At 41.2% G+C, this 27,472-nt stretch overlaps 1 protein-coding gene and 1 pseudogene across 8 annotated transcripts in view; one reads left to right on the forward strand and one right to left on the reverse strand.

The window, feature by feature from the left end:
- The window catches only part of MAPKAPK5 (MAPK activated protein kinase 5), a 38,410-nt gene extending 21,809 nt beyond the window's left edge, over positions 1-16,601 (reverse strand). Inside the window, exons 1-7 of one of the 7 annotated variants that reach the window (XR_016387504.1) lie at positions 15,991-16,587; positions 5,777-5,850; positions 5,216-5,291; positions 4,326-4,423; positions 2,762-2,870; positions 1,011-1,100; positions 164-259 (exon numbers count right to left, since the gene is read on the reverse strand). Coding sequence is in view for 6 of the 7 variants with exons in the window: in XM_030764340.2 (XP_030620200.1) it covers positions 164-259; positions 1,011-1,100; positions 2,762-2,870; positions 4,326-4,423; positions 5,216-5,291; positions 5,777-5,850; positions 15,991-16,026 (579 nt within the window). In the remaining variant the exon portion in view is untranslated. The other 6 variants (XM_030764340.2, XM_022550909.3, XM_022550910.2 and 3 more) reach the window with 6 other exon arrangements.
- LOC115804104 (uncharacterized) overlaps positions 11,228-27,472 on the forward strand; it is a 41,578-nt pseudogene continuing 25,333 nt past the window's right edge. Inside the window, exon 1 of the transcript XR_016387505.1 lies at positions 11,228-16,964. The product of XR_016387505.1 is annotated as an uncharacterized LOC115804104 (transcript). The remainder of the gene's footprint in view (positions 16,965-27,472) is intronic.

Consider the following 27,472-nt stretch of genomic DNA (forward strand, 5'->3'; position numbering starts at 1 on the left):
AGAATAAAATGCCTGCACCAAATTAAGCAGCCTATAGGTTTATGAAGCTGAGTCCTCCTTCTTCCATTTGTAATATATACCCACTCATGCTGTGGAATGGAAGAAACGTGAGTCTACAGGCAGCTTGGTGACACATCCTACGGAAGAAACAGCACATGCTTACCTGAGGTGCTACATAATATGGGGTGAACTGAGGTGTCATCAAGTCACCTTGGTCAATTTTGGCAAATCCAAAGTCACACAACTTCACTGGAGCATCCTGAAATAAAACAAATGGGAGTCACTGCTCCAGAGTTCTCGGAAAACGTTAAAGGAAAATGCAGGTGCAAGACATGTTACCTTAAGCTCTCAGGAGTTTCTAGCTGAGACCTGAACCTATGAGTAGCATGTCCTCAGCTCTGGAGACAATGATTCATATTTAGAAACTGTTCTTAGTAATACAGAAGTAAGGAATTTCTACCCACTCACAATCATCCCTGTTTTATAACTTGTAAAGGCAGCACTAAAATCAAGATGCTTCCTGACTCTATTGGCCCATTATCTCTCATCAATCTAGGGTGCTGCTTCACCCTCAACATCAGCTTCATGATAGCCAGAGTAAGTTATCTGGTGGGACACAGTGCATGGGGCATGGATTGGGGCTGGAGAGGAAAACACACCTTATGAGGGTTAACACTAAACACAACCATTAAGTTCCAAGGTAACATATAACAGCATATAGATTCCTGCCCCTTCCCAAAGTCATTCCAAATAATATCCAAAATCTAAAGTCCTTATGTACAAACACACATCAGTGTCATCCAAAATGATCGATGCCAGGGGTATGGTACAATTTCTCTGAGCCTCTAGCAAGGAAACAGATATGGGAAAAGTAAGCTGATTGCAGCACTTTGGCCTAAAGCCTCTTCACCATGGATTCAGAGCACTCCAAACATATACACACCTACACACTGTTCCTGAACTATACTCAGAGTAGCAGCACTAAAATACAGAAGGGCAAGTCATCTCACCAAAGAGTTATCCTTGAAGAGCAGATTTTCAGGCTTGAGGTCTCTGTGTGCGATGTTTAACAAGTGACAGTGCTGTAGAGCCAAAGCTATCTGGAAAGGACATAATGGAGCAACCATATCTTAGAAAAGATAGCTCTTTAATTCCCCTGGTTTAGAGAACTCAGGATGTTAAAAAATGATCCTTACTAAGTCAATTAAGACTGTGGTCAGTTTTCAATTTTAAAGCAGAAATTAAGTAAGATTTCAGATATCAAGAAATAGAAATGAATTAAGCTGTATTTTGTTCAACAAAAAGAAAAAATACAACAGTAAAACAATTCTTTGTCATAATCAACTGATGGTTAAATCCTGTATGAAATGGGAAAAATGAAATACTTGCACTTCCATTAATCTGAGATGTGACAAGTACTGCAAAGCAAACACTGGGCCAGGCAGTCTTCAGAGGGCCTGGCTTCCCCCTAGCAGGGCAGCGGCACTAACGCCTGACTCAAAGGAAACCTGCACTCTTCAGGGAGCCCAACTTGAAGTTCTGCTTTCAAGAACAACAGAAAGCAGCTGAATGGATTTTTCCACCTGATGTTCTAATCTGCCCGTCCCACTGGTTGAAAATGTTGCCTGTTTAAGGTGGATTTAAAGGAGTTTGGTTTTACAGAAGATTATCAGAGCTCATCCTTTAGGCCTAATATTTGAAAAATACAAGCTATAATTTTTAAAATCAAATAGAACAGAGTTTATCTGTTCTTTAACACTCTGTATGGAATTGCCTTGGCATTCCAAATATCAGTTCCACCCTACCAGAAAGGAGGCATCAAAAAATGCTTGAGGTTGGGCTTCCCTGGTGGCGCAGAGGTTGAGAGTCTGCCTGCCAATGCAGGGGGCGCGGGTTCGTGCCCCGGTCCGGGAGGATCCCACATGCCGCGGAGCGGCTGGGCCCGTGAGCCATGGCCACTGAGCCTGCGGGTCTGGAGCCTGTGCTCCGCTGCAGGACACGCCACAGCAGTGAGAGGCCCGCGTACCACAAAAAAAAAAAAAAAAAAAAAAATGCTTGAGGCTCACAGAAAATTTGGAAGAATTTTTTCATTAAGAACCAGTTGGGCTACGTGTCCTGCTTCTCTCTGCTTTGCTTGCTTGGCCTGAAGAGAAACCTTGAGGGTTTAGCTTTTTCATCTCCTCATGAGGTTATTTCCAGCTGGATTCCTAGTATTGTTTGTGACGTACATCATTCCTCTAGCAATAAAATGTGATGTCAAAATAGAGAGAACATAAAACCAGGAATAACCCAGAATTACAAAGACCTTAGACTACTATTAAAATCTGATGAGAGAAAGGTGACTCATAAGCAAAAAGTATCTTATATGTAATTGCCTTAGAACATATTTTTACACCATACAGTCTTTCAGGTAGTATCACTAGCATTTTATCTCAAAGTCCAATAACAGTGCTTGGAAGCTATACGTCTAAAGATTATCTACAATCTAAAAAGGAGTTAAGATTACCTTCCTTCCAGAGTTTATTTAAATCTTATCATAGGCAAACAATTGAAAACCACTTAAGAATACAGGTTCCCCCCACCAAAGCATAAAAGGGGGTCACATTCCTCCTGTCAAGGCATCTTTTCTAATTACATAACAAAGCAGGCAATGAGAGATCAAATAGAGCTTTTCTTCAAGCTTTCTTTTATTCCCCTCAATGAAATTGTGCTTGTTAACCAACACTGTTGGCAGTTTGATTGGTACCCGGGGTTAACTTGCCTGCTTTGTTACTTGGCTGGCTTGCTTCTCTGTAAAGTGCCGGTGCTGGCTGATTCTGTGAAATAGCTCTCCCCCTTCCATCATCTCCATTACAATTAAGAGTCGAGCCCTGTTTGAAAGCATTTGATTTTGTTAAGTTAAAAAACAAAGCAAAACAAAACAAAACTGAAACATCAAGTAGCTAACCTAGATACCTCATCTACAAAGTGTTACTACTTCCTAAATCTAGTCCTACCAAGCCCCTTTGAGTTGGATCCCTTGTCACTACCAGCTGGACACTATGAATAAAGACTATCCCTGACCTAAAGGTTTCTAAGAAGCTAAAAGAAAGCAGAAGAATTAGTTTTGAAGACAATGATCCTTTTGAAGATTCTGTACTGTACTTGTATATACATTTTAGGGAAGCTACACTGAAAGTGTATCGAAAACAGAATACGACTTTGTATAGGACATGAATATCAAGTCATTCAGTTGGGCTGTCTTGGTTATTTACGTGTGTGTGTGTGTGTGTGTGTGTGTGTGTGTGTGTGTGTGTGTGTGTGTGTGTGTGTGTGTGTGTGTGTGTGTGTGTGTGTGTGTCTCCCCCTCTCTACTCCCTGCCCCCACTCCACTAGTTTTCCATACAACCCACAGCATGCCCAGCAAGATAGCCAGATAGGGTTACACAGCTACTAAATAAAAGCAAAAATTCTCATGTTGTGAAAAAAAAAAATCCGAATTTTGGTTACCACTCTTTAATATAAATGCTTCCAGCTTCCATCCAAATGCTTTCACCAACAGAGCACAATTTTAAGAAATAATCATTTGATTTCCCATTCTTCTTTACAAATTCCATCTTTTTCCATCTGGAAAACTCCTACTCACCCCCTTCAAGTCCTCGCCCCCACGTAACTGCTCTGAGACACCTCGCCTCCCTAGCCTACAGAGGGCAGCTCTCCTCCTTTGTAAGCTCAAAATATTTTATGCATGCCTCTCCTTGGTACCTATCACACTGCTAGAATAATAGGTTTACACCTCAGTCCCTTCAATGGAAACCATACCTTATTTAACTTTGAATTCCCTGGAAAAGATTTAGAATGACACCCAATGAGCTTGCCAAACATTTGGAGGCTAAAAGAATGATGCTGATTTCTTCCTTTAAAAGGAATGTCAGATTCAGCAATAAGGGCTTTTTGCCATATCAACTTCTAAGACATTGCCTAGAATAATATTTGGTCTCCTTCTGCTAAATTGAAATAGAATCTGTTTTAATTCCACATTACTCAGGGGGGGCCAGGAGAGTGGGTAGGGTATAGATGAAGCACGGCTGGCAATGAGTTGATAACTGTTGAGGCTGGGTGATGGGTACTTAAGGATTCATTACATGATTCTTTTACAAATGTTTGAAAATTTCCAAATTAAAAAGTAAAGGAGAGAAGAAAAAGAAAGAGGAAGGGAGGGAGGCAGGCAGGGAGGGAGGGAAGGGAAGGGAGAGAAAGAGGGCACAAAAGAAAAGAAGACCCCACTACACCTTGGCTTACATATGGAGAGGTGGTCATGTGATAATGACCCTGTGTAGTCTTACCTGGGGCTGGACTCATGAGGAAACTGTACACTGTTAGCAAACACTTCAATGATTTGAACTATATTTGGGTGTGTGGCACACATCATGTGCAGACGTACCTTAAAGAAGAACAGAGGAAATGTTTCTGTACATAGGGGATGCCAACATTTTCTCTCCAAACTTTCCCCCCAAAACTGACCACACTAGGCCTATGGATGAGCCTACTACAGTAAAAAACCTTATCACCTGGAATGATGTAAAAAAAAAAGTGTTTTCATACACAGATTACCTCCTTAATGCTCTTTCCATGAAAAAAACCTCACCAACAGGTTTATTTACTTCTACTGTCCTATCTATTAGCAAATGAAAAATTTGGTAAATAATACATCTTATTTCAGAAATTATTCATATATCTCTAAGCAAAAGAATAAGTCCTTCATTGCATATTATTAACATGTCATCACCACATCCAAATAATTTTAAACAAATGACTATTATTAAAAACTAGAAATACATCCTCAGAGTTCTCCTGCAACACCTTTTCAATACACTATTCACTAGAACCTTCCTCATACTATTTTATCTCCACTCTTTAAAGACCTTTTCCAATAAGCAAAAGCTGAAGTAAACCTGAGTATTTTGGGGTATAAGAATCGCATTAATTGAAAAAGAACAAAAGGTGGTTTGAAAGGAAGCAAGACTTCACTAACAGCTTTTGGTATTGATGGATGAAGAACTGCTTTATAATGATAACATGGAATAGCAAAAAGTATGAATATAAAGAGAGTAAGTATGAACATAAAATTCTTTGTGAATCTCTGTATTCTCTCCATGAAGCTGCCTTCCTTGTAAAAAGAATAATTCTTAGCACTTCAAATATTTAGGCAAATCAAGGCAATAAAGGACCATACCTCATTTCTAGCTTTTGGACGATCAAAAAGAATTTTCAGTGCAAACCGTTCTTGGGTAGATTTCTTCACACAGACTCTAGATTTGGAGAAAAAAGTTCAATCAGAAATTATCTAAGTTACAGTGAAAACTAATTTAGCAAGCTGTTCTTTGAGAACTGTGCTTCTAATCAAAAATATATCCAGGCACATCAGAACAAACTTGCCCCCATGTCTAGCAGATGGAAAGGCAGAAAGGCATCTCGCCCACCCTTCACAGGCCTTAGACATGTGAAATCAACTTGATGCTGGCCAAGAAAGACAAAATGGCCTCTGCTGGCTACAAGTGACTCATACAGTGGCTCCATGGTATCAACATCTTAAATGATTCTGTTACAGATCATGTGACTTCATCACTTAAATATATTTCTAAATGGATGAGAAAAAGCCTATCATAAATACCTCTGCTTGTTAAATTAAGGCTGTTTCACAAATCTGGCAAACCTAATGCTTCTAACTTAAGATGTATTTCAAACAGGTCCTCTTGAGAACAATTGTGTCATAGTTTGCACATGGGTCTCTTACCTAACTGGACCACTAATTCCAGCTCCCAGCTTCTGAGTCCAATTGATACTGTATTCCTCTAAAATGGAGGTTTCCTATTAAAATAAAAATGGAGGAGGCAGAGAATGATTCTCCAGTTAAAAAGCTGAATAGTTAAGTAGAGGTGGGACAACAGAAAACCTTAATGCTCAACATCTCAGCTTCTGAAAGAAGCTGATAAGTAGAGCTTTGTGTAGGGCTTTATAATTACACATTTCGCCTACAGGACTATGCTAGGCATTGCTTTCCAACAAGAGAAGGCAAACTTTAGGATAAAAAGAAATTCTTCAGCTCATCTGCAAGGTCCATGTGAGTAAATACTCGTGTTTTTTTTTTTTCTTGAGTGTGGGAAGAAGATATTCTTTCAAAATGTTTCACTACTAAGTACTTATTTGCCAAATGGTCAAGTATATTTTCTGAGATTCTAGAAAGATTGGTCTGATATATGCTGCTATGATATAGAGGTCTATATCCTTGAACAAGATCAAATTGGAATAACTGAATAAATTAAAACTTAAAAGTTCAAATAAAATAGTAATAAATATTGTAGTACATTTATCTAGTTCTCAAGTGCTATTTTGAGTACAAAGATATTGTCATGTTCACTGTATAACTATATTCGTCACAGTTTTAATAGATTCCAATAGCTTTCAATAGTTCCAGATAGAGCCTCTACAGTTTAATTAAAGTTTTTATGGAATTACTGTGTAGTCACCAAATATTGAGCTTCTGTTGCCATTATGTTTTTAGGCAAGAAAGCCATACACTTAAACTGTGGTAGGCTAAAATTCATTTTTCAGGGTTCCACGGGTAGAACAGAAAACCGACTACAGACCTGGAGAAATTAGGCCAAAACTCATGAGACTATCAAATTGTTTTGTTGCAATGAAAATCTGATAGATTATAATTAGCAACAGAATCTTGATTCCCAGGTATAGGAACAGAATATTTGTCCATGTAACACAAACTCAATGAGCAGTTAGTAAGTGCCAGACACCAGGGTAAGTTCAGAGATAAAAACAGAGCTTCTGTCCAAGGAATATGTAAGTGTATAAAACAAGTTTAGAATAGCCTTCATCTCCACAACTTCCTGCTGCCAGTTCTTGATAAAGGTTCCCATCATATAGTAAATGCTCAATAACTATGGAATGAATGACTAGAAAGGTGGACTAAAACCAGGTGATGGAAGGACATTGATTTGCGAGGGACTAGCAAAATCATTACACCAACTCTCTTCTGAAAAACTGTATATCAGGGTTAAGGAGCTTGTCAAAGTCACACAGTGAGTTATAGGCACTGATAAGACTAGAAACTATGGCTTTGGCCTCTTCCCCAGCATCATTCATCTTTGGCATCATCCCCAGCTATCAGGGGTAACTGCCCAGGCCCCTGCATGAGGATTAGGAATGAATCCTGCCCAATTAGGGAGGTCCCAGGTCTCCACTCACCATCTCCTAAACAGAATTCAAACCTACCCATTTAACCTGTCTACCTCCTTCATGTTTCCACTGCCTATCCTGCCGGATTCAGAAGTATTTGAGAAGAGAGAGAGGAAGACAGAATTGGGAGAGAAAGAACTGGAGCATAGTCTATGCTTCATGGTAGAGTAAAATTTGCCAGGCCTCTAATGAAGACATACACTCACTGGAGACTCAAGGGAAAAGACAGATTCATTCTACGGAATTATTTGTTACAGTCAGATCAAAGGACTATTCATATGTCCAGTTCCTGGGATGTAAAAATAATATTAGACCAAATTCTTCACTGCACTGGTGCTTATTAAGATGGTACTCTACCTAATGGACAGCCAAGAAAGTTCAAATTATAGAGGCTCTGACTGAAGTTTTGACACTTGGCTTTGCAGAAGGTAAGAGAAGCACTACCAGATCCCTCTACAGCCCTGATCTCTGAACCCTATTTTTCTTACGTCTGTTGTCCTCTTTACCAGGTTTAATTCTTGCACATTTGTTGATGGTGCCATAAACACTAACCAGTTCTAAGACTTCACTAAGCCCAGCTGGGCAAAAGAAGTAACATTCTCACATCAGCTGACTCTTCTATGTGTAGATGGCATATTTTCTCACATATTTTAATGGCAAAGAGAAGGTAAAAAGGCATGGGTCAATTAAGACACTTTATTGAAGAAAATTATGGACTACCTCAAATGTATCAATGACAAATACATTGACTGGGTTCTGCTAAAGAAATCTATACACTGGGACTTCCCCAGTGGCACAGTGGTTAAGACTCTGTGCTCCCAATGCAGGGGGCCTGGGTTCTATCCCTGGTCAGGGAACTAGATCCCACATGCATGCCACAACTAAGAGTTCACAAGCCACAACAAAGGAGCCCACGTGCTGCAACTAAGGAGCAGGCGAGCTACAACTAAGGAGCCCTCAAGTCACAATTATGGAGCCCACCTGGCGCAACTAAGACCCAGCACAACCAAATAAATAAATAAATATATATATATTTTAATCTATACACTGTCTTAAATAAGGATATAGACTCATGGAATGAAGTACAGTTGACCCTTGAACAAGATAGGGGGTTAGGGGTGCTGGCACTGGCACAGTCAAAAATCCACGTATAGGGGCTTCCCCGGTGGCGCAGTGGTTGAGAGTCCACCTGCTCATGCAGGGGACATGGGTTCATGCCCCGGTCCAGGAAGATCCACATGCCGTGGAGCGGCTGGGCCCGTGAGCCATGGCCGCTGAGCCTGTGCATCCGGAGCCTGTGCTCCGCAATGGGAGAGGCCACAACAGTGAGAGGCCTGTGTACTGCAAAAAAAAAAAAAAAGACACATGCACCCCAGTGTTCATTGCAGCACTATTTACAATAGCCAGGTCATGGAAGCAACTGAAATGCCCATCAACAGATGAATGCATAAAGAGGATGTGGTACATATATACGATGGAATATTACTCAGCCATAAAAAGGAGTGAAACTGGGTCACTGGTAGAGACGTGGATGGACTTAGAGACTGTCATACAAAGTGAAATAAGTCAGAAAGAAAAACAAATATCGTATATTAACACATATATGTGGAATCTAGAAAAATGGTACAGATGAACCAGTTTGCAAGGCAGAAATAGAGACCCATATGTAGAGAACAAACATATGGACACCAAGAGAGGAAAGTGGGGGGTAGGGGTGGAGGTGGGATGAATTGGGAGATTGGGATTGACATGTATATACCAATATGTATAAAATGGATGACTAATAAGAACCTGCTGTATAAAAAAATAAAATTAAAAAAAAAACCCAGAGGAACAGGCACAAAAGAATAGACAAAATGGATGTTATGAAAATTTAAAATTTTCTGCATCAAAAAACACTATTAGGGGCTTCCCTGGTGGCGCAGTGGTTGAGAGTCCGCCTGCCGATGCAGGGGACACGGGTTCGTGCCCCGGCCCGGGAAGGTCCCACATGCTGCAGAGCGGCTGGGCCCGTGAGTCATGGCTGCTGAGCCTGCGCGTCCGGAGCCTGTGCTCCGCAATGGGAGAGGCCACAACAGTGAGAGGCCCTCATACCGCAAAACAAACAAACAAACAAACAAACAAAAAACACTATTAACAGTGTAACAAAGGCAACCCACAAAATTGGAGAAAATATTTGCAAATCATATATCTGATAAGGGATTAATATGCAGAATATGTAGAGAACTCCTAAAACACAACAAAAAACCCCCCAAACAACCCAATTCAAAAAATGGGCCAAGGACTCAAACAGACATTTCTCCAAAGAAGATACATGAATGGCCTAGAGCACATGAAAAATGCTCAATGTCACTAATCATTAGGGGAATGCAAATCAAAACTACAATGAGATACTACCTCAAACCCATTAGGATGGCCACTATTAAAAACAACAACAACAACAAAACAGAAAAGAACAAGTATTGGAGAGAATGTGGAGAAAACTGGAACCCCTGTGCACTATTGGTGGGAATGTAAAATAGTACAGCTGCTGTGGAATATGGTATGGTGGTTCCTCAGAAACTTAAAAATAGAATGACTATATGATCCAGTAATTCTACTTCTGGGTATAAACCCAAAAGAGTTGAAAGCAGGATCCTGAAGAGATATTTGTATGTCCATGTTCAAAGTAGCATTATTTACAATAGCTAATACATGCAAGCAACCTGAGTGCCCACTGATGGATGAATAGATAAGCAAAATGTGGGCTATACATACAATGGAATATTATTCACCCTTAAAAAGGAAGGAAATTCTGCAATATGCCACAACACGAATGAACCTTGAGGACATTATGCTAAGTGAAATAAGCCATTCACAAAAAGACAAATTCTGTATGCTTCTACTTATATGAAGTATTCAGAGTAGTCAAAATCATAGACAGAAAGTAGAATGGCAGTTGCTAGGGACTGGGGGAAAGGAGGCAATGGGGAATTACTGCTTACTGGGTAGAGTTTCAGTTTTATAAGATGAAACGAGTTATGGAGTTGAATAGTGGTAATGGTTGCCCAACATTATGAGTATATTTAATACCACTGAACTATACAGGTAAAAATGGTTAAGATGGTAAATTTCATGCTATGTATGCTTTACTAAAAAAATGAAAAAAAAAAAGAATGGAAAAAAATATACCACAAGTAACCAAAAGGAAGCTGGAGTAGCTATACCTGACAACAGATAAAACAGACTTTAAAACAGAAGATGTTAATAGAGAAAGAGAGGAACTTTTTATAATGATAAGATCAATTCAAGGGCTTCCCTGGTGGTGCAGTGGTTAAGACTCTGCACTCCCAATGCAGGGGGCCCAGGTTCAATCCCTGGTCAGGGAACTAGATCCCACAGGCACGCCAAAACTAAGGAGCGCAAGTGCCATAACTAAAGGAGCCCCCCTGCTGCAACTAAGACCTGGTGCAACCAAATAAATAAATAATTATTGAAAAGAAAAACAAAAATAATAGTTGGCGATTTCAAAACCTCCACTCTCAATAACAGATAAACTAGACAGAAAATCAGCAAGAATGTAGAAAACAACACTATCAATGAACCTGACCTGACATCTATAAAACACTCCATTCAACAACAGGGGAATATATATTCTTCCTAAGTGCACACGGAATATCCTCCAGGATAAACCACATGCTAGGTCATAAGTCTCAATAAACTTCTGAAAATTAAAATTATGTAAAGTTCTCCAACAATAATGGAATTAAGCTATAAATCAACAGAAGAAAATTTGGGAAATTTAAAAATATATAGAAACTAAGTAACATGCTTCTAAATAACCAATGAAGAAGAAATAATAAGGGAACTTAGAAAATATTTTGATCTGAAGGAAAATGAAAACGCAATAAGCTAAAATGTATGAGCTGCAGCTAAAGCAGCATTTAGATGAAAACACTAAACACTGCTTTAGCTATCAACACCTCTATAACAAAAGAAGATCACAAATCAATAATCTAAGCTTCTACCTTGAAAAACTAAAGAACAAACTATACCCAAAGCAAGCAGAAATATTAAAAAGTAGAGCAGAAATCAATAAAGTAGAAAACAGAAAATAGAGAAAAATAAATGAAAACCAAAAGCTGATTCTTTGAAAGGTCAACAAAATTAACAAACCTTTAGCTAGACTGACTGAGAAAGAGAGAAAAACACAAGTTATTAACATTAGAAATGGGGGCTTCCCTGGTGGCACAGTGGTTAAGAACCCACCTGCCAATGCAGGGGACACGGGTTTGAGCCCTGATCCGGGAAGATCCCACATGCTGCGGGGCAACTAAGCCTGTGTGCCACAACTCCTGAGCCTGCAAGCCACAACTACTGAGCCCGTGCACCACTACTACTGAAGCCCACGCACCTAGAGCCCGTGCTCCGCAACAGAAGAAGCCACCGCAGTGAGAAGCCCCGCCGCAGCTAGAGAAAAACCCGCGCGCAGCAACGAAGACCCAATGCAGCCATAACTAAATAAATAAATTTAGTTTTAAAAACAATTCCACCCTTAATAGCGTCATAAAGAATAAAATATTTAGGAATAAATTTATCAAAAGAAGATCTATACACTAAAGACTCAAACACACTGATAAATAGGGGAAAGCCCGGAAAAAAATGGAGAGTTATACCATGTTCTTGGCCTAGTAGACAATATTGTTAAGATGGCAACTGTCCTCAAACTGACCAACAGATTCTATGGAATCCCCGTCAAAATCCCAGCACACTTTTCTTGGTAGAAATTGACAAGCTGATTCTAAAATTTATTTGGAAATACAAAGAACTTAAATAACCAACTTAATTTTTTTATATATAGAGAAACTTTCAGTTTCCTAGGTTTCTTGGGGTTTGTTTGTTTTTTTGAGATTTATTTATTATTTATTTATTTTATTTATTTTTGGCTGCGTTGGGTCTTAGTTGCAGCACGCGGGATCTTTTGTTACAGCTCACGGGCTTCTCTCTAGTTGCAGCGGGCAGGTTTTCTCTTCTCTAGTTGTGGCGCACAGGCTCCAGGGCACGTGGGCTCTGTAGTCTGCAGCACACAGGCTCTCTAGCTAAGGCGTGCAAGCTCTGTAGTTGTGGCATGTGGGCTTAGTTGCCCCACAGCATGTGGGATCTTAGTTCCCTGACCAGGGATAGAACCCGCATCCCCTGCATTGTAAGGCAGATTCTTTACCGCTGGACCACCAGGGAAGTCCTGCCAGCTTAATTTTGAAAAAGAAAAACCAAGTTGGTTCTCATGCTACCCAATTTGAAAACTTACCATAAAGCTTCAGTAATCAAATCAGTGTGGCATTGGCATAAGGATAGTTATATGGATCAATGAAACAGAAAAGAGAATCAAACAAACAAACACAAAAAAAAGAAAAGAAAAAAGGAAAAGAAGAAAAAAAGAGAATCCAAAAATAAACTTATACATTTATGATCAACTGATTTTCAACAAAGGTAATTCAACAAGCAAAAAGACAATGTTTTGAACAAATGGTCTTGGAACAATTCCATTTTGGAAAAGTTTTGCCATTTCTTAAAAAGTTAAGCATAAACTTACTGTACTACCCAATAATTCCACACATAGGTATTTACCCAGAAGAAAATGAAACATATGTTCACACAAAAACTTGTATGGACAAGTTTTATTTATCATTTTATTCATAATAGCTAAAAACTGGAAACAATCTAAATGTCCATCAACAAGGGATAAACAATAAAAACATTCCTCAACAATAAAAAGGAGTGAACTACTAATGCATGCACTAACATGGATGAACCTCAAAAGTATAAGTAAAAGAAGCCAAACACGTAAGACTACATATTATATAATTTTGATTATTTGGAATTTCTAGAGAAGACAAAAGAATAGTGACAGAAAACAGATCAGCAGTTGTCTGGGGTGGGGAGTCACAGTAGAGGCTGACTACAATGAGGCAGAAGGAACTTTCCAGGGACGGGGGTGGGGTGGGGGAGACGGAGGCGAGATAGAAAAATTTTAAAACTGGATTGTGAAGACAGATGCACAGCTCTATAAACTCACTAAAAATTACTGAATTATACACTTACCTTGGGCGAATTTTATGGTATGTGAATTATAACTGCAATTTTTAAAATGTTTTTAAAACTAAGAAAATGAATTTTCATTAAGTTCATAAAGTATTAAAAACTCTGCCATATACAACAGAAAACAAATATGTAAGGCAATCTCTAATCCCAAAATGCTCATTATCTAGGTTTAGCTAAGTGACTTGGGAGCAGTGAAGTCATGGCCTATGGCAGCAGAGACAGAAATGAGAAGACAGAGTCTATGGTTGTAGCCAGTTGGCCTTATCCTAATACCTTGAAGAGTAATAGGATGAGATCTTAAAGTCCAATCCACCCACTCTCAGGTAATCAGGCAGCAGAAGTTTAAATGTTGTGGTTAGAACCCAGGGAAATAGCTTTTCCAGCTGAACTCCAGAGGTCTCAGTTCTTACCAAATGAGGGACAGCCTCAAAAAAGCAAAACAATGAATACAACACAATGCCACAGACCAAAAGTTTTATTTGATGTGATGCTGGCTTGCTGCCAAGGGAATATATCCTCGTCAGTACTGGTTGTTAGATCAGATATTTTCAACTCCACTAATTTGTATTTGTTGGACACACCCAAATTAGTAGGAAGATTCACCAATGACCTATTAGTAAGTACATGAAGAAAAGCTAAAAAGTTTTAAGAAAACTAAGTTGGACAATAGTGACTGACTGAAGAAAACCCCAACTCTTTCTAAACCATTCTTAGGTTGCTATGAGCTAATATCCATTGAGTTCTTACTAAATGTTAGGTACTGTAAGCACATTTAGATACACGTGCTTATTAAATTCTCAAAAAAACCCTAAGCTGAGGAGATTCTTTTATCCTCTTCCTATGGATGAGGAAACTAAGTGACAAAGAAGTAAAGTGACTTATTCAAGGACACAGTTAAATGAATGGCCAGGCTGAATTTCAACTCATAAGTCAACCTGGAGAAACTATAACAACCACTCAGTAACACTGCTTCCCCGTTTATACGTTTGCCCACTAGAACTATGTCCCTGTTCTGCTCAAAACTCTCTGAGATTTCCCCTTCTACTCAGGGTCAAAGCCAAAGTTCCTACAATGGCCTACAAGGCCCTGTGTATACTGTGGCTTCCCATCACCTATCTCTAACATAATCTATACTGACCCACTGCATTCCAGCCACCTTGTTGTTCCTGGGTCACACGAGACCCGCACCTACCTCAGGGCCTTTGTACCTGCTGTTCCCACTGCCTATAATATTCTTCCCCAAGACATTGGAGGTTTGTTCCCTCATTCCCTTCAAAGCTCTATGCAAATGTCACCTCCTCAGGAAAGCCTTCCCTGCCTACCCTTCCTAACGTAGTACTCCCCACTTTTTAATACTTAATTATATCACCTGGCAATGTTTATTACCTAACTCCACCATCTAGATAGAAGCTCTATGAAAGAGGGACATCTAGGAGTCTGGCTTTGCATCACAAGTGCCTAAGATAGCACCTGGCACAAAGCAGATAATACTTCTTGAATTTAAAAATCTGCCAAATATATTTTGATTCACAACCCAATCATATAACTTTAGGCAATTCACGACGCTTGTACCAATAAAATCCAAACCAAAAGAAAAAAAATGTATCTATCAAAGTAGTCTTTTAGAACCTTTATTTCTATTATTTAAAGTTTGATCTTCCTTAATGTGTATGTTCTGTTTTGATGCCTCGTTTAAATGGTGAATTTTCTTTGAAGTGACTGATGACTTCTATAAACTTTACCACCCCCAAAATTGTTAGATGTGTAAGTTATTAATTAGTTATTGACTGTAGTGATTGTGTCTTGATGGGGAAAATAACCCCAAGTTGCCTGTCCCTCAAGGGAAAATGAAATTCTTAAATGCACAGAGTTCACCTAATACTGTAAAATAAGTAAATAATACATATCAAACTTTAAGATTCAGTGTTCAATTCACATAAGAACCTAATTTCCTAAGTACAGCTAAATAATAACTTTCTGACTCCTGTGACTGAATGCCTCAATGTCTGCCTGTTTAAAAAAGAGTAAAAAGCAGGTTTTAAAATATGTGTCATTTTATTTGGGTCACTTTGGAACACACATATTTGCTTTTCTTTTGGTTAACAGAGCAGTAACTTACAGGACACCATTAGCTCCTTCTAAATAAACTTAGCGCTACCTAGGAGAAGAAGGAAAAGGAAACAGGAATAGGGGAGGGACCACACGGAAAAGTGAGAACAACTTATTTGCCAAAGGACAGGTCTTGTAAGAAGGCGATCACCTCCTTCCGCAGTAGCAGATTTAAAACAAATCTGGAGCGATGGGTAAGGTCCAGCTCTCCAAGTGGTGTTGCAGCAGATCATCTGAAAGCAAATTCTAATGGCATTTGGGGAATGATCGAAAACAGTAGTGGGGCCCCCTCCGTCCTACTCACATCAAGTATCTCCACGCCACTCACCTTCCATTCTAGCGAAGCGGGGAATCATATCCCTGCTTTAAGCAGGTAAGTCGGAGAGAGTCGGATGTCCCTCCCTGCACACACAAACCCTTCGCCCCAGTGCTGTAAAACGCAGTCCACGGAACCCAGTGAAAACCGAAACCCGGGAGGTGCTCCAAGTTCTCTTCGCTTTCTGAGGTTGGAGCCGAGAGGAATGTCACAGAGACAAAGCGGGGAGGAAGGGGGCATCTCCCCCTTACCTTGATGGCTTTCTCCATGTCGCTCTCCTCCCACATGCTCCGCGGGGCCCGCACGGCCGGGAGCAGCGGAGGCTGCGCAGCTGCCGGATCCCGCCGCAGCCGAAGGAACAAGGGGCTCAGCGCTCGGGGCCCTGGGTCTCGGGGAGACGGGCAGCAGCCGCCCCCAGGGACCTGCGGGGATGACGGCCCCGGCGCCGGCTCGGCCTCGGCGGGTGGCTCTAGGCTGGGGGCGGCGGCGGCGGCAGCGGCCCCCGGGAACAAGCCTTTGTGCTGGGCCCCGCGCGGCCGCCTCCCGGCCTCATCCCCGGCCGGGGAGGCAGGCTCCCGGGGCAGGGCGAGGCGGGGAAGGCCCCGATCCGGGGCGATGTGCTGGGGCCTCGCGGGGCCGCCGCTTAGGCCCGGGCTCGCCAGGTCCTGAGTAGGAGCCTGCGCCTCCGCCTCCGCCGCCGGCACCGCCGCGAAGCCGAGGCCGAGCCCGCCGCCGCCGCCGCCGCTCCCGCTGCCGCTTCAGCGCCACACATCGCCGGGACACCCGCGCCGGGCAGCCCCGCCAGGCGCCCGCTTGCCGGCGCTGTGCCCCGCCTGAGCTCCGGGCCGCCTCTCCTGCCGCCCGACTTCGTGTCCCCACGGCTCCACGCGCCCCTCGTCACGGTCAGCTGCGGTTTCCGAGCCGCCCCCGAACCAAGCAGTTGACTTGCAGGCGTCCGCCAAGGCCTCCCCAAGGTGGCGCCACACCCAGGATAGGCCCCCGGGCCCTCCGCAGCTCTGGCGCCGAGTTGATGATGTAAAAGGTTCAGCCTCGCGGGGCGGAGCTATTGGGCCTCAGCACCGGACTCTAGTGGCTGCGGGAGCGTTTCTCTTTTCTCCTAGCGGCGCGGACGAGATTTGTGGCGCCAGAAACACCCTGCGGAAGGAGCCGGGGATATCGACTAGTGATAGAGAAGAGGAAACTGAGGCCACGGGCGGGTCCTACGGTAAAAACAATTATATATAATAAGTTATATATACGGAGCGTTTATTTTACGTGAAGCTCTTTTCTTCTCTTAGTTCCTTTCTCCTTTATAAAGTAGGCATTTGGCCTTTTCAGGTAAGTATGTGCTTATTTCCTGTTAACGGATGCAGTAACTGAGGGCCTCAGAGAGCGGCACTCATTTGCGCACAGCTGATTTAGATGTGTGTATGATCTGAGAAGTGAGCAAGAAGCTGAGAAGTGGGCAAGTCCGAACCGGAACCCAGGTTTGTGCTCCTTACACGACACCAACAATCTGTCAAAGAACCTTGCAGGAGCTTTTGGTTAATTACCTCTTGATGCCTCTTCATTCATTCACTTATTTACTGAGCACAGCTGTGTGCCACGCCTACTCGACCCTGGGGAAACAGCAGAAAAAAGACACGGTACCTGCTCATGGATCTTATTTTCAGGAAAGGGAAGCAGAAAATGAAGAGGGAAAAACAGAGTTTGTGCATACTAAAAAGCAAATAAATAGGATGCTGAGGTAAGAGAATAACTGGGTGTGGGGGCTTTTTCCAAGTAGATTATCAGGGAAGGTCTCCCAGGCCGTAACCTTGAAGCTGAGACCTCTAATGAGAAGGAAATTGGAAATCCAAGTCTATTGGAAATCCAAGGGGATTTCTGAGCAGATGGAACAGCAAGTGCAAAAGTCTTAAAGTGGAAGTAAGGTAAATGTGGTCAAGGAGCAGCAAGATCATTGTAGCTGGAGCAGGGTGAGTAGCAGAGAGTGATAAAGGATGAGGTTGGAGAGGTAGGCAGAGGTTGTATCATATACACCCTTAGGGGTCATGGTGAGAACTTTGGGTTTTATTCTAAGCCACTGGAAGGTTTTAAACTAAAGAGTGATATGATCAAATTTATGTTTTAAAAGATAAGACTCTGCTGTATGGAGAATGAAATATTGGCAAGCGAAAGTGGAGACATGGAAAGTTATTTAAATGCTTTTGGAATAACCCAGATTATTATGAAGCTTGAACTAAGAAATTGGCAGTAAAGATAGAATAGATGGGTTTATGATATGTTTTGGAGGTAGAGTTGAAAGGGCTTCCTGAAGGACTCCACGTGGAAGATGAAAATAAGAAACAAATCAAGGGGACTTCCCTGGCGGTCCAGTGGTTAAGACTCTGCACTTCCACAGCAGGGGTCATGGGTTCGATCCCTGGTGGAGAACTAAGATCCCACATCCCACGTAGCACGGCCAAAAAAACGAAAACAAATCAAGAATAACTTCCAGGAGACTGCCTTAAGCAACTTGCATGGATGGTGGTGCCATTCAGTGAGTGAAAGACTCAGATGAGAGTGAAAGCAGGGAATCCAGAGTTCTTTTTTATCTGGTTAATTTGAGGTTCTTGAGTAATGTACCAGAGAATAAGTCAAGTATTTGACTTATTTAGTTGTTCTCTTTGCTGGCCATACACCTACAGTACATTCCTCAACCCCCTTAAAGTGGCCATATGCCTATGCTCTCCCGCAATGGAAAGTGAGCAGAAGGGATGTGCACATATCCAGGCCTAGACCAGAAAATCTGTCAACAGATGCTCTTACTTATTACTCTGCCAGCTGGAAGATGATGACCAGGTTCTGGAGAAGGCAAGGCTTTAAGATGGAAGATAACCTGGGTGGAGGAGACTCTGCCCTGTTGACCTAAACACCCACTCAGCATTGTTATATGAGGAAAAAAAAAAAAAAAACCTCTTGTGTTGAGCTTTTATCTATTTACGTCTTTTTATTATAGCAGCTTTGTTTATGCTACCTAATACAAATAAGAACAGTGATCCAGCAGTGAACTTTGGGAGAAAACTTCAAAATGACTTGAATTGACATTATCTATAACAGTTAGGAAATAGAAGGTACCTTGGATTCATTCATTCATTCAGTAAGAATTTATCAAGTGCCTCTCTGTGCCGGGCACTGTGCTACATAGTAGAGATGCAGAGATGAAATCCCTGCCTTAAATGTTCTGAGTCTGGCAGTTAAACTTATTGGCTGTTATCTGCACATTACTATCTCTCTATCTAGAGACTTACTCTCCCCACCCAACACACACACACGGCCCAATTTCTACACAGTCTTCAACCACATTCAAAATACTATTTTATCAGAAAGAGTAGGCCTGACCCTTGGTTCAATCTAAAATAGATATTCCTATTACCTCATAATTTACTTCCTTGTACTTATCACAATTTTAATTTATATATCCACTTGCTTTTTTTCTTTAGTGTTCTCTCCCACACTAGACTAAATACTCTCAAGGGAAAGAACCTTGTCTGTATTATTGGTCACATCCCCAACAGCTGGCCCACTGTAGGTGTTTAATAAATATTTGTTGAAGGAATCAAGGAATGGAGAAGGCAGAGCCCTGAGGAAGGAGAGGTTTCCTCCATTTTTTCCATTTTTTTGCTGGGGAGGTAGTAGGTAGCCTAAGATAGCCTTCAATGATGCCCACCTCTGGGTATTCATGATCTTGTTTAATCCCCTCACCCTGCTCGTGGGCTGATCGAGTGACTTGCTTCTAATGATGGGATGGCATGTCTGAGATTAGGTTGCAAAAAGTCTGTGGCTTCCATCTTGGGTACCCCTCTCTCTCCTATTCTCTTGCTTATTTGCTCTGAGGAAAGCCAGGTCAAAAATGTGAGCTGCTTTATTAGTTTCCTGGGGCTGCCATAACAAACTACCACAAACTGGGTGGCTTAAAACAACAGAAATTCTCTACAGTTCTGGAGGCCAAAAGTCTGAAATCCAGGTGTCATAAGGGCCATGCTCCCTCTGAAGACTCTAGGGAAGAGTGGAGTCTTCCAGCAGTCCTTGGCATTCCTTGGCTTATAGGTACATTATTCTAATCTCTGCCTCCATCTCCACATGACCTTTTCTGTGTGCCTCTATGTTCTCTCTTCTTATGAGGACAGCAGTCATTGGATTTAGGGCCCACCCAAATTTAGTATGACCTCATCTTAACCTAACTAATTACATCTGCAGAGACCCTATTTCCACATTCTGAGGTTCCATGTGAACATGAATGGGGGAGGGGATACTAGTCAGCCCACTATAGTTGCCCAATAGAGGGCTCCATATGTCGAGGAACTAATGTCTCACCAACTGTCAGTGAGAACCTGAGGCCTGGCCAGTGGTCACATAAGTGAGCTTAGAATGAATCCTCACCTAGTTGAACCCTGAGATGATTGCAGCCTTGGCCAACAACTTGATTGCAACCTTGTGTACCAGGGGCACCCAGCTAAGCTGTGTCCAAATTCCTGGTCCACAGAAACTGTGAGATAATAACTGTTTTTAAAGCACTAAATTTAGGGGCAATTTGTCATGCAGCATAGATAACTAATACAGATTTTGGTGCCTGGAAATGGGGTGCTGTCATAACAACTACCTAAAATGTGGGAGTGGTTTGGAACCAGGCAGTGGACAGAAGCAGGAAAGATTTTGAGGAGTGTGTTAGAGACAGCCTAAATTATCTTGAACAAATTTAGTAGGAATCTGGACTTTGATGATGCTGCCAATGAGTGCTCAAAAGGGAGTAAGGAACATGTTATTGGAAACTGAAGGAAAGAGGATCCTTGTTATGAAGTGGCAGAAGGTTTAGCAATAGTATCATCTGCAAGTATGTGGAAAGAGAAAATGTTCCTAGTGAACTGGGTGATCTAACTAAAGCAGTTACCAAGCAGAAGGTGCTGCCTGGTTTCGTCTTGCTTCTTGTAGTAAAATGGGAGAAGAGAGATAAATTATTGAACAATAAGGAGTCAGGACTTGATGATTTTGAAATTTTTTAGTCTCTCTAGATGGCAACCAGGGCTAAAATTAAGCTATGGCTTTCAAGCAAAATCAAACCCAGGGTCCTGTAAGGAAAACATGATCTGTCTTTGTCAGTTCAGGCTGCTATTACAAAATATGTGGCCCTGCAGATGCATGTCTTCTCACATGCAAAATATATTCACTTCATTCCAACAGCTCCAAAGTCTTAACTCTTCAGAATCAACTCTAATGTCTAAAGTATCTAGATACTGTTGGACTTCCCTGGTGGTCCAGTGGTTAAGACACCATGCTTCCACTGCAGGGGGCATGGGTTCAATCCCTGGTCAGGGAACTAAGATCCCACATACTGTGTGGTGCAGTCAAAAAAAGAATAAAGCCTTCCTTAAAAAAATAAAGTATCTAAATACTATCTAAATCAGATATAGGTGACACTCTAGGTATGATTCATCTTGAAACAAAATTCCTCTCTAGCTGTGAACCTGTGAAACCAGATAAGTTATCTACTTCCAAAATACAGTGGTGGGATAGGCATAGGGTAGACATTCTCATTCCAAAAAGGAGTAATCAGAAGAAAGAAAGGAGTAATCAGAAGGAAGAAAGGAGTGATGGGTCCCAACCAAGTCCAATTCTAGCAAGGCAAATACCTTTAGATCTTAAGGCTCGAGAATAATCCTCTTTGGTTTGATGCTCTGCCCTCTGGATCCACTGGGTTGTGGTCCTGCCTTTGCAGCTCTGCCCAGGCAAGGGTCCTGCCCCCATGACTTCAGATGAAGCCTGTCTGTCCTGTTGAAACCAAGGTGATGGCCCTGATGATTTCTGAATTGCTTTTGGGATCATTCTTCCCCTCTCTTGAATAGTGCACATTCATAGCCAAGTAGCTTTATCATCCTGTCCTGTAGAATCAACATCTGAAAGCATTTCTTCCCATCTCAGTCCCCTTCAGCACAAACAGGCAGTGTTTCTGTTCCTATAATCTTATCATTTGATAGTCCATCCACACCCTTTAGTGTTCTCTTCCAAACACATTTGCTCATTTTTTGGGATATGGACAGGCTGAGAATTTTCCAAAGCATTAAATTCTGGTTCCCTTTGCTTAACAATTCCTTCTTTAAGTCATCTCTTTCCTTTCACATTTTATTGTAAGCAGTCAGGAGGAAGCAAGCTACTCTTCAAACACTTTATTTATAAATCTCTTCACTGAATATTCATTTTCTTTTTTTTACAAATATGACTTAAATATTTAACTTTGATCTTTTACTTGCAGCAGGATTTTTTCTTTTTTATTAAATTTTATTGGAGTATAGTTGACTTACAATATTGTGTTAGTTTCAAGTGTACAGCAAAATAATTCAGTTATTGAATATTCATTTTCATTGCTCTCCAGCTGTACCTTGCAAAAACACTAGGACACAGTTCAGCCAAGTTCTTTGCCACTTTATAACAAGGATCGTCTGTTCTCCATTGTCCAACAGCATGTTCCTCATTTCCCTCTAAGACCTCAACAAAGTGGACCTTACCATCCATATTTCTGCCAACACTCTTTTCATGATTATTTATGTGTTTGCTAAGAAAATGAAAGCTTTCTCTCCACCTCTCCTCTTTTCTTTCTGAGCCCTCACCAGAAACATCTATCTTTCTAGCATGTACTTCCAAATTCTTCCAACCTCCACCCTTTCCCCAGTTCAAAAGCTGCTTCCACATTTTTAGGTAATTGTTATAGCAGCACCCCACTTCTCAGCACCAAAATCTGTCATAGCTTGGGCTGCTATAAGGAAATACTGTAGACTGGGTGTCTTTGAATTAGACATTTATGGGTGTGGCCAAGATGATGGAGTGGGAAGACCCAGAGCTCACCTCCACCCATCGGCACACCAAAATTACAACTATTTACAGATCAACTATTGATGAGAATGACCTGAAGACTAGCAGATTTTCCACAACTAAAGATGGAAAGAAGGAACTACAGGGAATTCCCTGGAGGTCCAGTAGTTAAGACTCTGTTTTCACTGCCAAGGGCCTGGGTTCAATCCCTGGTCAGGGAACTAAGATCCCACAAGCTGTGCAGTGTGGCCAAAAAGAAAAAAAAAAAAAAGGGAACCACAACCAGGCAGATAGGAGGGGCAGAGATACAGTATAGTTAAGACCCACACCTTCAGGGTAGGCCATCCAGAAGAGTCCAGCCCCAAAACGTCTGGCTTTGAAGATGAGAGGGGCTTCTGTATGGGAGAACCAGAGGGCTATAGGAAACAGACTTGGCTCTTAAAGGACGTATGCAAAATTTCACATGCTCTGAGACCTAGTACAGAGGCAATAATTTGAAAGGAGCCTGGGTCAGACCCACTTGCTGATCTCGGAGGGCCTCCAGGAGAGGCAGGAGGCAACTGGGACTCCCCATGGGGACACAGACTCTGGTGGCAGCCATTTTTAGGAGCTCATTCTACCATGACATTGGTTCTGCCAAGTGCCATTTTGGAGTCCTCCTACTAGCCTATTAGTACCAGGGCCTTACCGCCACCAGCCAGTTGGGGATCCCACGATCCCCAAGCTGAACAGCCAGCCATGCAGGGATATGCCCCGCCCACCAGTAGGCCAGCAGCCTCCACACAAGGCAGGGCCTGGCAGCCAACTGGGCTGGAGGCCAGCCCTGCCTACCAGTGTGCTCAAAGTAGTCAGCCCTGTGACAACAGATGGACCCATGAAACCCACATGGAGGCACCCCTAGAGTGTATAGCTCTGGTAACCAGAGGAGAAGGTGCTGCTAAGCCCCACAGGACATCTCTTATATAAGGCCACTTCTCCAAGATTGAGAATTGTATCCAATCTACCTAATACATAGAACTAAAAACAGAATTAGGCAAAATGAAGCAATACAGGAATATGTTCCAAACAAAGGAACAAGGTAAAACCCTAGAAGAAGACTAAGCAAAGTGGAGGTAAGTAATCTAACCATTAAAGAATTCAAGGTAATGATTATAAAGATGTTCAATGAACTCAGGAGAAGAATGGATGAACACAGAAGCTTAACAAAATATAAAGAAGAACCAAACAGCCGAAGAATACAATAGTGGAAATAAAAAATACACAAGAAGGAATCAACAATAGAATAGATTATACAGAAGAACAGATCAGCAAACTGGAAGACAGAGTAGTGGAAATCACCCAAACTGAACACAAAAAAGGAAAAAGAATTTTGAAAAATAAGAATGGTTTAAGGTACCTCTGGGACAACATCAAGCATACTGAAGTTCACATTATAGGGTCCCAGAAGGAGAAGAGAGACAGAAAGAGGCAGAGAACTTACTTGAATACATAATAGCTGAAAACTTCCCTATCCAAGGAAAGGAAGCAGACATCCAGGACCAGGAAGCACAGAGTCCTAAACAAGATCATCACAAAGAGGTCCACACCAAGACACATTGTAATTAAAATAGAAAAAAAATTAAAGAGAGAACATTAAAAGCAGCAAGGGAAAAGGAAGTAGTTACATACAAGGGAACTCCTATAAGACTGTCAGCTGACTTTTCAGCAGAAACTTTGCAGGCCAGAAGGAAATGGCACAATATATTTAAAGTGATGAAATGAAAAAACCTACAACCAAGAATATTCTACCCAGCAAGGTTATAATTCAGATTTGAAGGAAAGACAAAGAGTTTTACAGACAAGCAAAAGCTAAAAGAGTTCAGTACCAATAAGCCAGCTTAACAAGAAATGTGAAAGGGACTTCTCTGAGTGAAAAGGAAAAGACCACAGGATTTCCCTGGTGGTCCAGTGGTAAAGAATCCACCTTACAATACAGGGGACGTGGGTTCAATCCCTGGTCAGGGAACTAAGATCCCACGTGCCACGGGGCAACTAAGCCCGCGCACCACAACTACAGAGCCCACATGCCCTGGAGCCTGTGTGCCACAACTAGAAAAGAGAAAACCCACACGCCACAACTAGAGAGAAGCCTGTGCACCGCAATGAAAGATCCTGCATGCCGCAACTAAGACCCGATGCAGCCAAAAATAAATTAAATAAATAAATAAATGATAAAGAAATCTTTAAAAAAAGAAAAGACCACAACTAGAAATATAAAAATTACTAAAGGAAAAATGTAAAGGCAAATATACAGTAAAGGTAGTAGGTCAACCACTTATAAGGCTAGTAGAAAGGTTAAAAGACAAAAGTAGTAAAATTACCTATATCCATAATGAGTAGTTAAGGGCTACGCAAAACAAAAAGACATAAAATATGGTTTCAAAAACACTAAATATTAAACGCAGTGGTGAGTAAATATGCAGGGTGGTTAGAATATGTTCAAACTTAAGTGAGCAACTTAAAATAATCACATATGTATATATGATTGTTATATATAAACCTCATAGTAACCACAACCCAAAAACCTATGATAGATACACACACAAGAAAGACAAAGGAATCCAAACAACACTAAGGATAGCCATCAAATCACAGAGGAAGAAAGCAAAAGAAGAAGAAACGAACAAAAGAGAACTACAAAAACAACCAGAAAACAGTTAACACAATGGCAACAAATACATATCTATCAATAATTACTTTAAATGTAAATGTATTAAATGCTCCAATTAAAAGATTTAGAGTGGCTGAATGGTTAAAAAAAAAAAAAGACCCATATATATGGTGCCTACAAAAGATTCACTTCAGATCTAAAGACAAACAGATTGAAAGTGAGGGGATGGGAAAAGGTATTCCATGCAAATGGAAATAAAAAGAAGGTTGAGATAGCAATACTTATATCAGACAAAACAGACTTTAAAACAAAGACCATAATGAGACAAAGAAGGACATTAGATAATGATAAAGGGATCTAGCCAATAAGAAGATACAACAATTATATATGTACCCAACACAGGAGCATGTAAATACATAAGGCAAATACTAACAAATATAAAGGGAGAAGTTGACAGTAACATATCATTGTAGGGGACTTTAACATCACATTTACATCAATGGACAGATCATCCAGACAGAAAATCAATAAGGAAACACTGGCCTTAAGTGACACATTAGACCAGATGGACTTAATAGATGTAAGTAGAGCTTTTTATCCAAAAGCTGCAGACTGAAAATTCTTTCCAAGGGCACATGGAACATTCTCCAGGAAAGATCACGAGTCTCAATAAATTTAAGAGAACTGAAATTATATCAAGCATCTTTTCCAGCCACAGTGATAGCTAGAAGTCAACTACAAGAAAAAAATGGCAAAAAATACCAACATGTGGAGACTAAACAATATGCTACTGAACAACAAATTGTTCACCAAAGAAATCAAAGAGGAAATAAAAAAATACCTGGAGACAAAAGAAAATGGAAACACAGTGATCCAAAATCTATGGGATGCGGCAAAAGCAGTTCTAAGAGGAGAGTTTATAGTGATACAAGCCTACCTCAGAAACAAGAAAAGAAATCTCAAACAACCAAACTTTACACCTAAAGGAACTAGAAAAAGAGCAAACAAAACTCAAAATTAGTTGAAGGAAAGAAATCATAAAGATCAGAGCAGAAATAAGTGCAATAGAGATTAAAAAGGCAACAAAAAAGATCAATGAAACTAAGAGGTGTTTCTTTGAAAAGAGAAAATTTAGTCAGACTCATCAAGAAAAAAAGAAAATGGGCTCCAATAAATAATTAAAAATGAAAGGAAAGTTACAACCAACACCACAGAAATACAAAGGATCATAAGAGATTACTACAAACAATTATATGTCAATAAAATGGACAACCTAGAAGAAACAGGTATATTGCTAGAAATGTACAATCTACCAAGACTGAGGCAGGAAGAAATGGAAAATATAAAGAGACCAATTACCAGTAATGAAATTGAATCCGTAATTTTTAAAAACTCCCAACAGGGACTTCCCTGGGAGTCCAGTGGTTAGGACTCTGTGCTTCCACTGCAGGGGGCCGGGGTTTGATTCCTGGTCGGGGAACTAGGATCCTGCAAGCTGCAAGGCACAGCCAAAAAAAAAAGTGAAAGAAGACAGACACAAAAGGTCACATACTGTATGACTCCACTTACATGAAATATCCAGAGTAGGCAAATCCCTAGAGACAAAGTAGATTAGTGATTGCCAGGGGCTGGGGTGGGGGGAGTGGGGGGGATTAGGGGATGACAGCCAAGGAGTACAGGCTTCTTTTTAGAGCAGTCAAAATGCTGTCAAATCTATTATGGTGATAGATGTATAATTCTGTAAACATACTAAAAAAATTCAATTGTACTCTTTAAATAAATGGGTGAATTGTATGGTATGTGAATTATACCTCAGTAAAGGCATTTTAATGAGGAAAGGGGGTGGAGGAAGAAGGAAGGAAGGAAGAAAATGGGAAGGAACCATCCTTTCTTGTGATAAATCAGTGTCTTCCAAACTTTAATGCAGACTGACCCCTGAGGACCTTATTAAAATGCAGATTTTGATTCATTAGGTATGGGGTGGAACCTGGGAGTCTGCATTGCTAAGAAGCTGCCTGGTGCTATAGATGCTGCCAGTTGGTCCTGGACCACACTGATGAGTGAGTGTAGACACCTCCAGGGTGCCCATCACCCAACAGCCCCTGCTTAGGGGATGGGCTTAACATCTAGTGAGTACCATGTGGCCCCATCCTGCAGCCACAGCTGACTGGCTCAGGAATGGACTTCTGGGCCAAGCTGGACCTATCAGAAGCTCATGGGAACTGAGACTGGAACAT

Source organism: Delphinapterus leucas, chromosome 14, assembly GCF_059928025.1.
Source record: "Delphinapterus leucas isolate spDelLeu-1000000601 "Yukka" chromosome 14, BTC_Dleu_Yukka2, whole genome shotgun sequence".
NCBI lineage: Eukaryota > Metazoa > Chordata > Mammalia > Artiodactyla > Monodontidae > Delphinapterus > Delphinapterus leucas.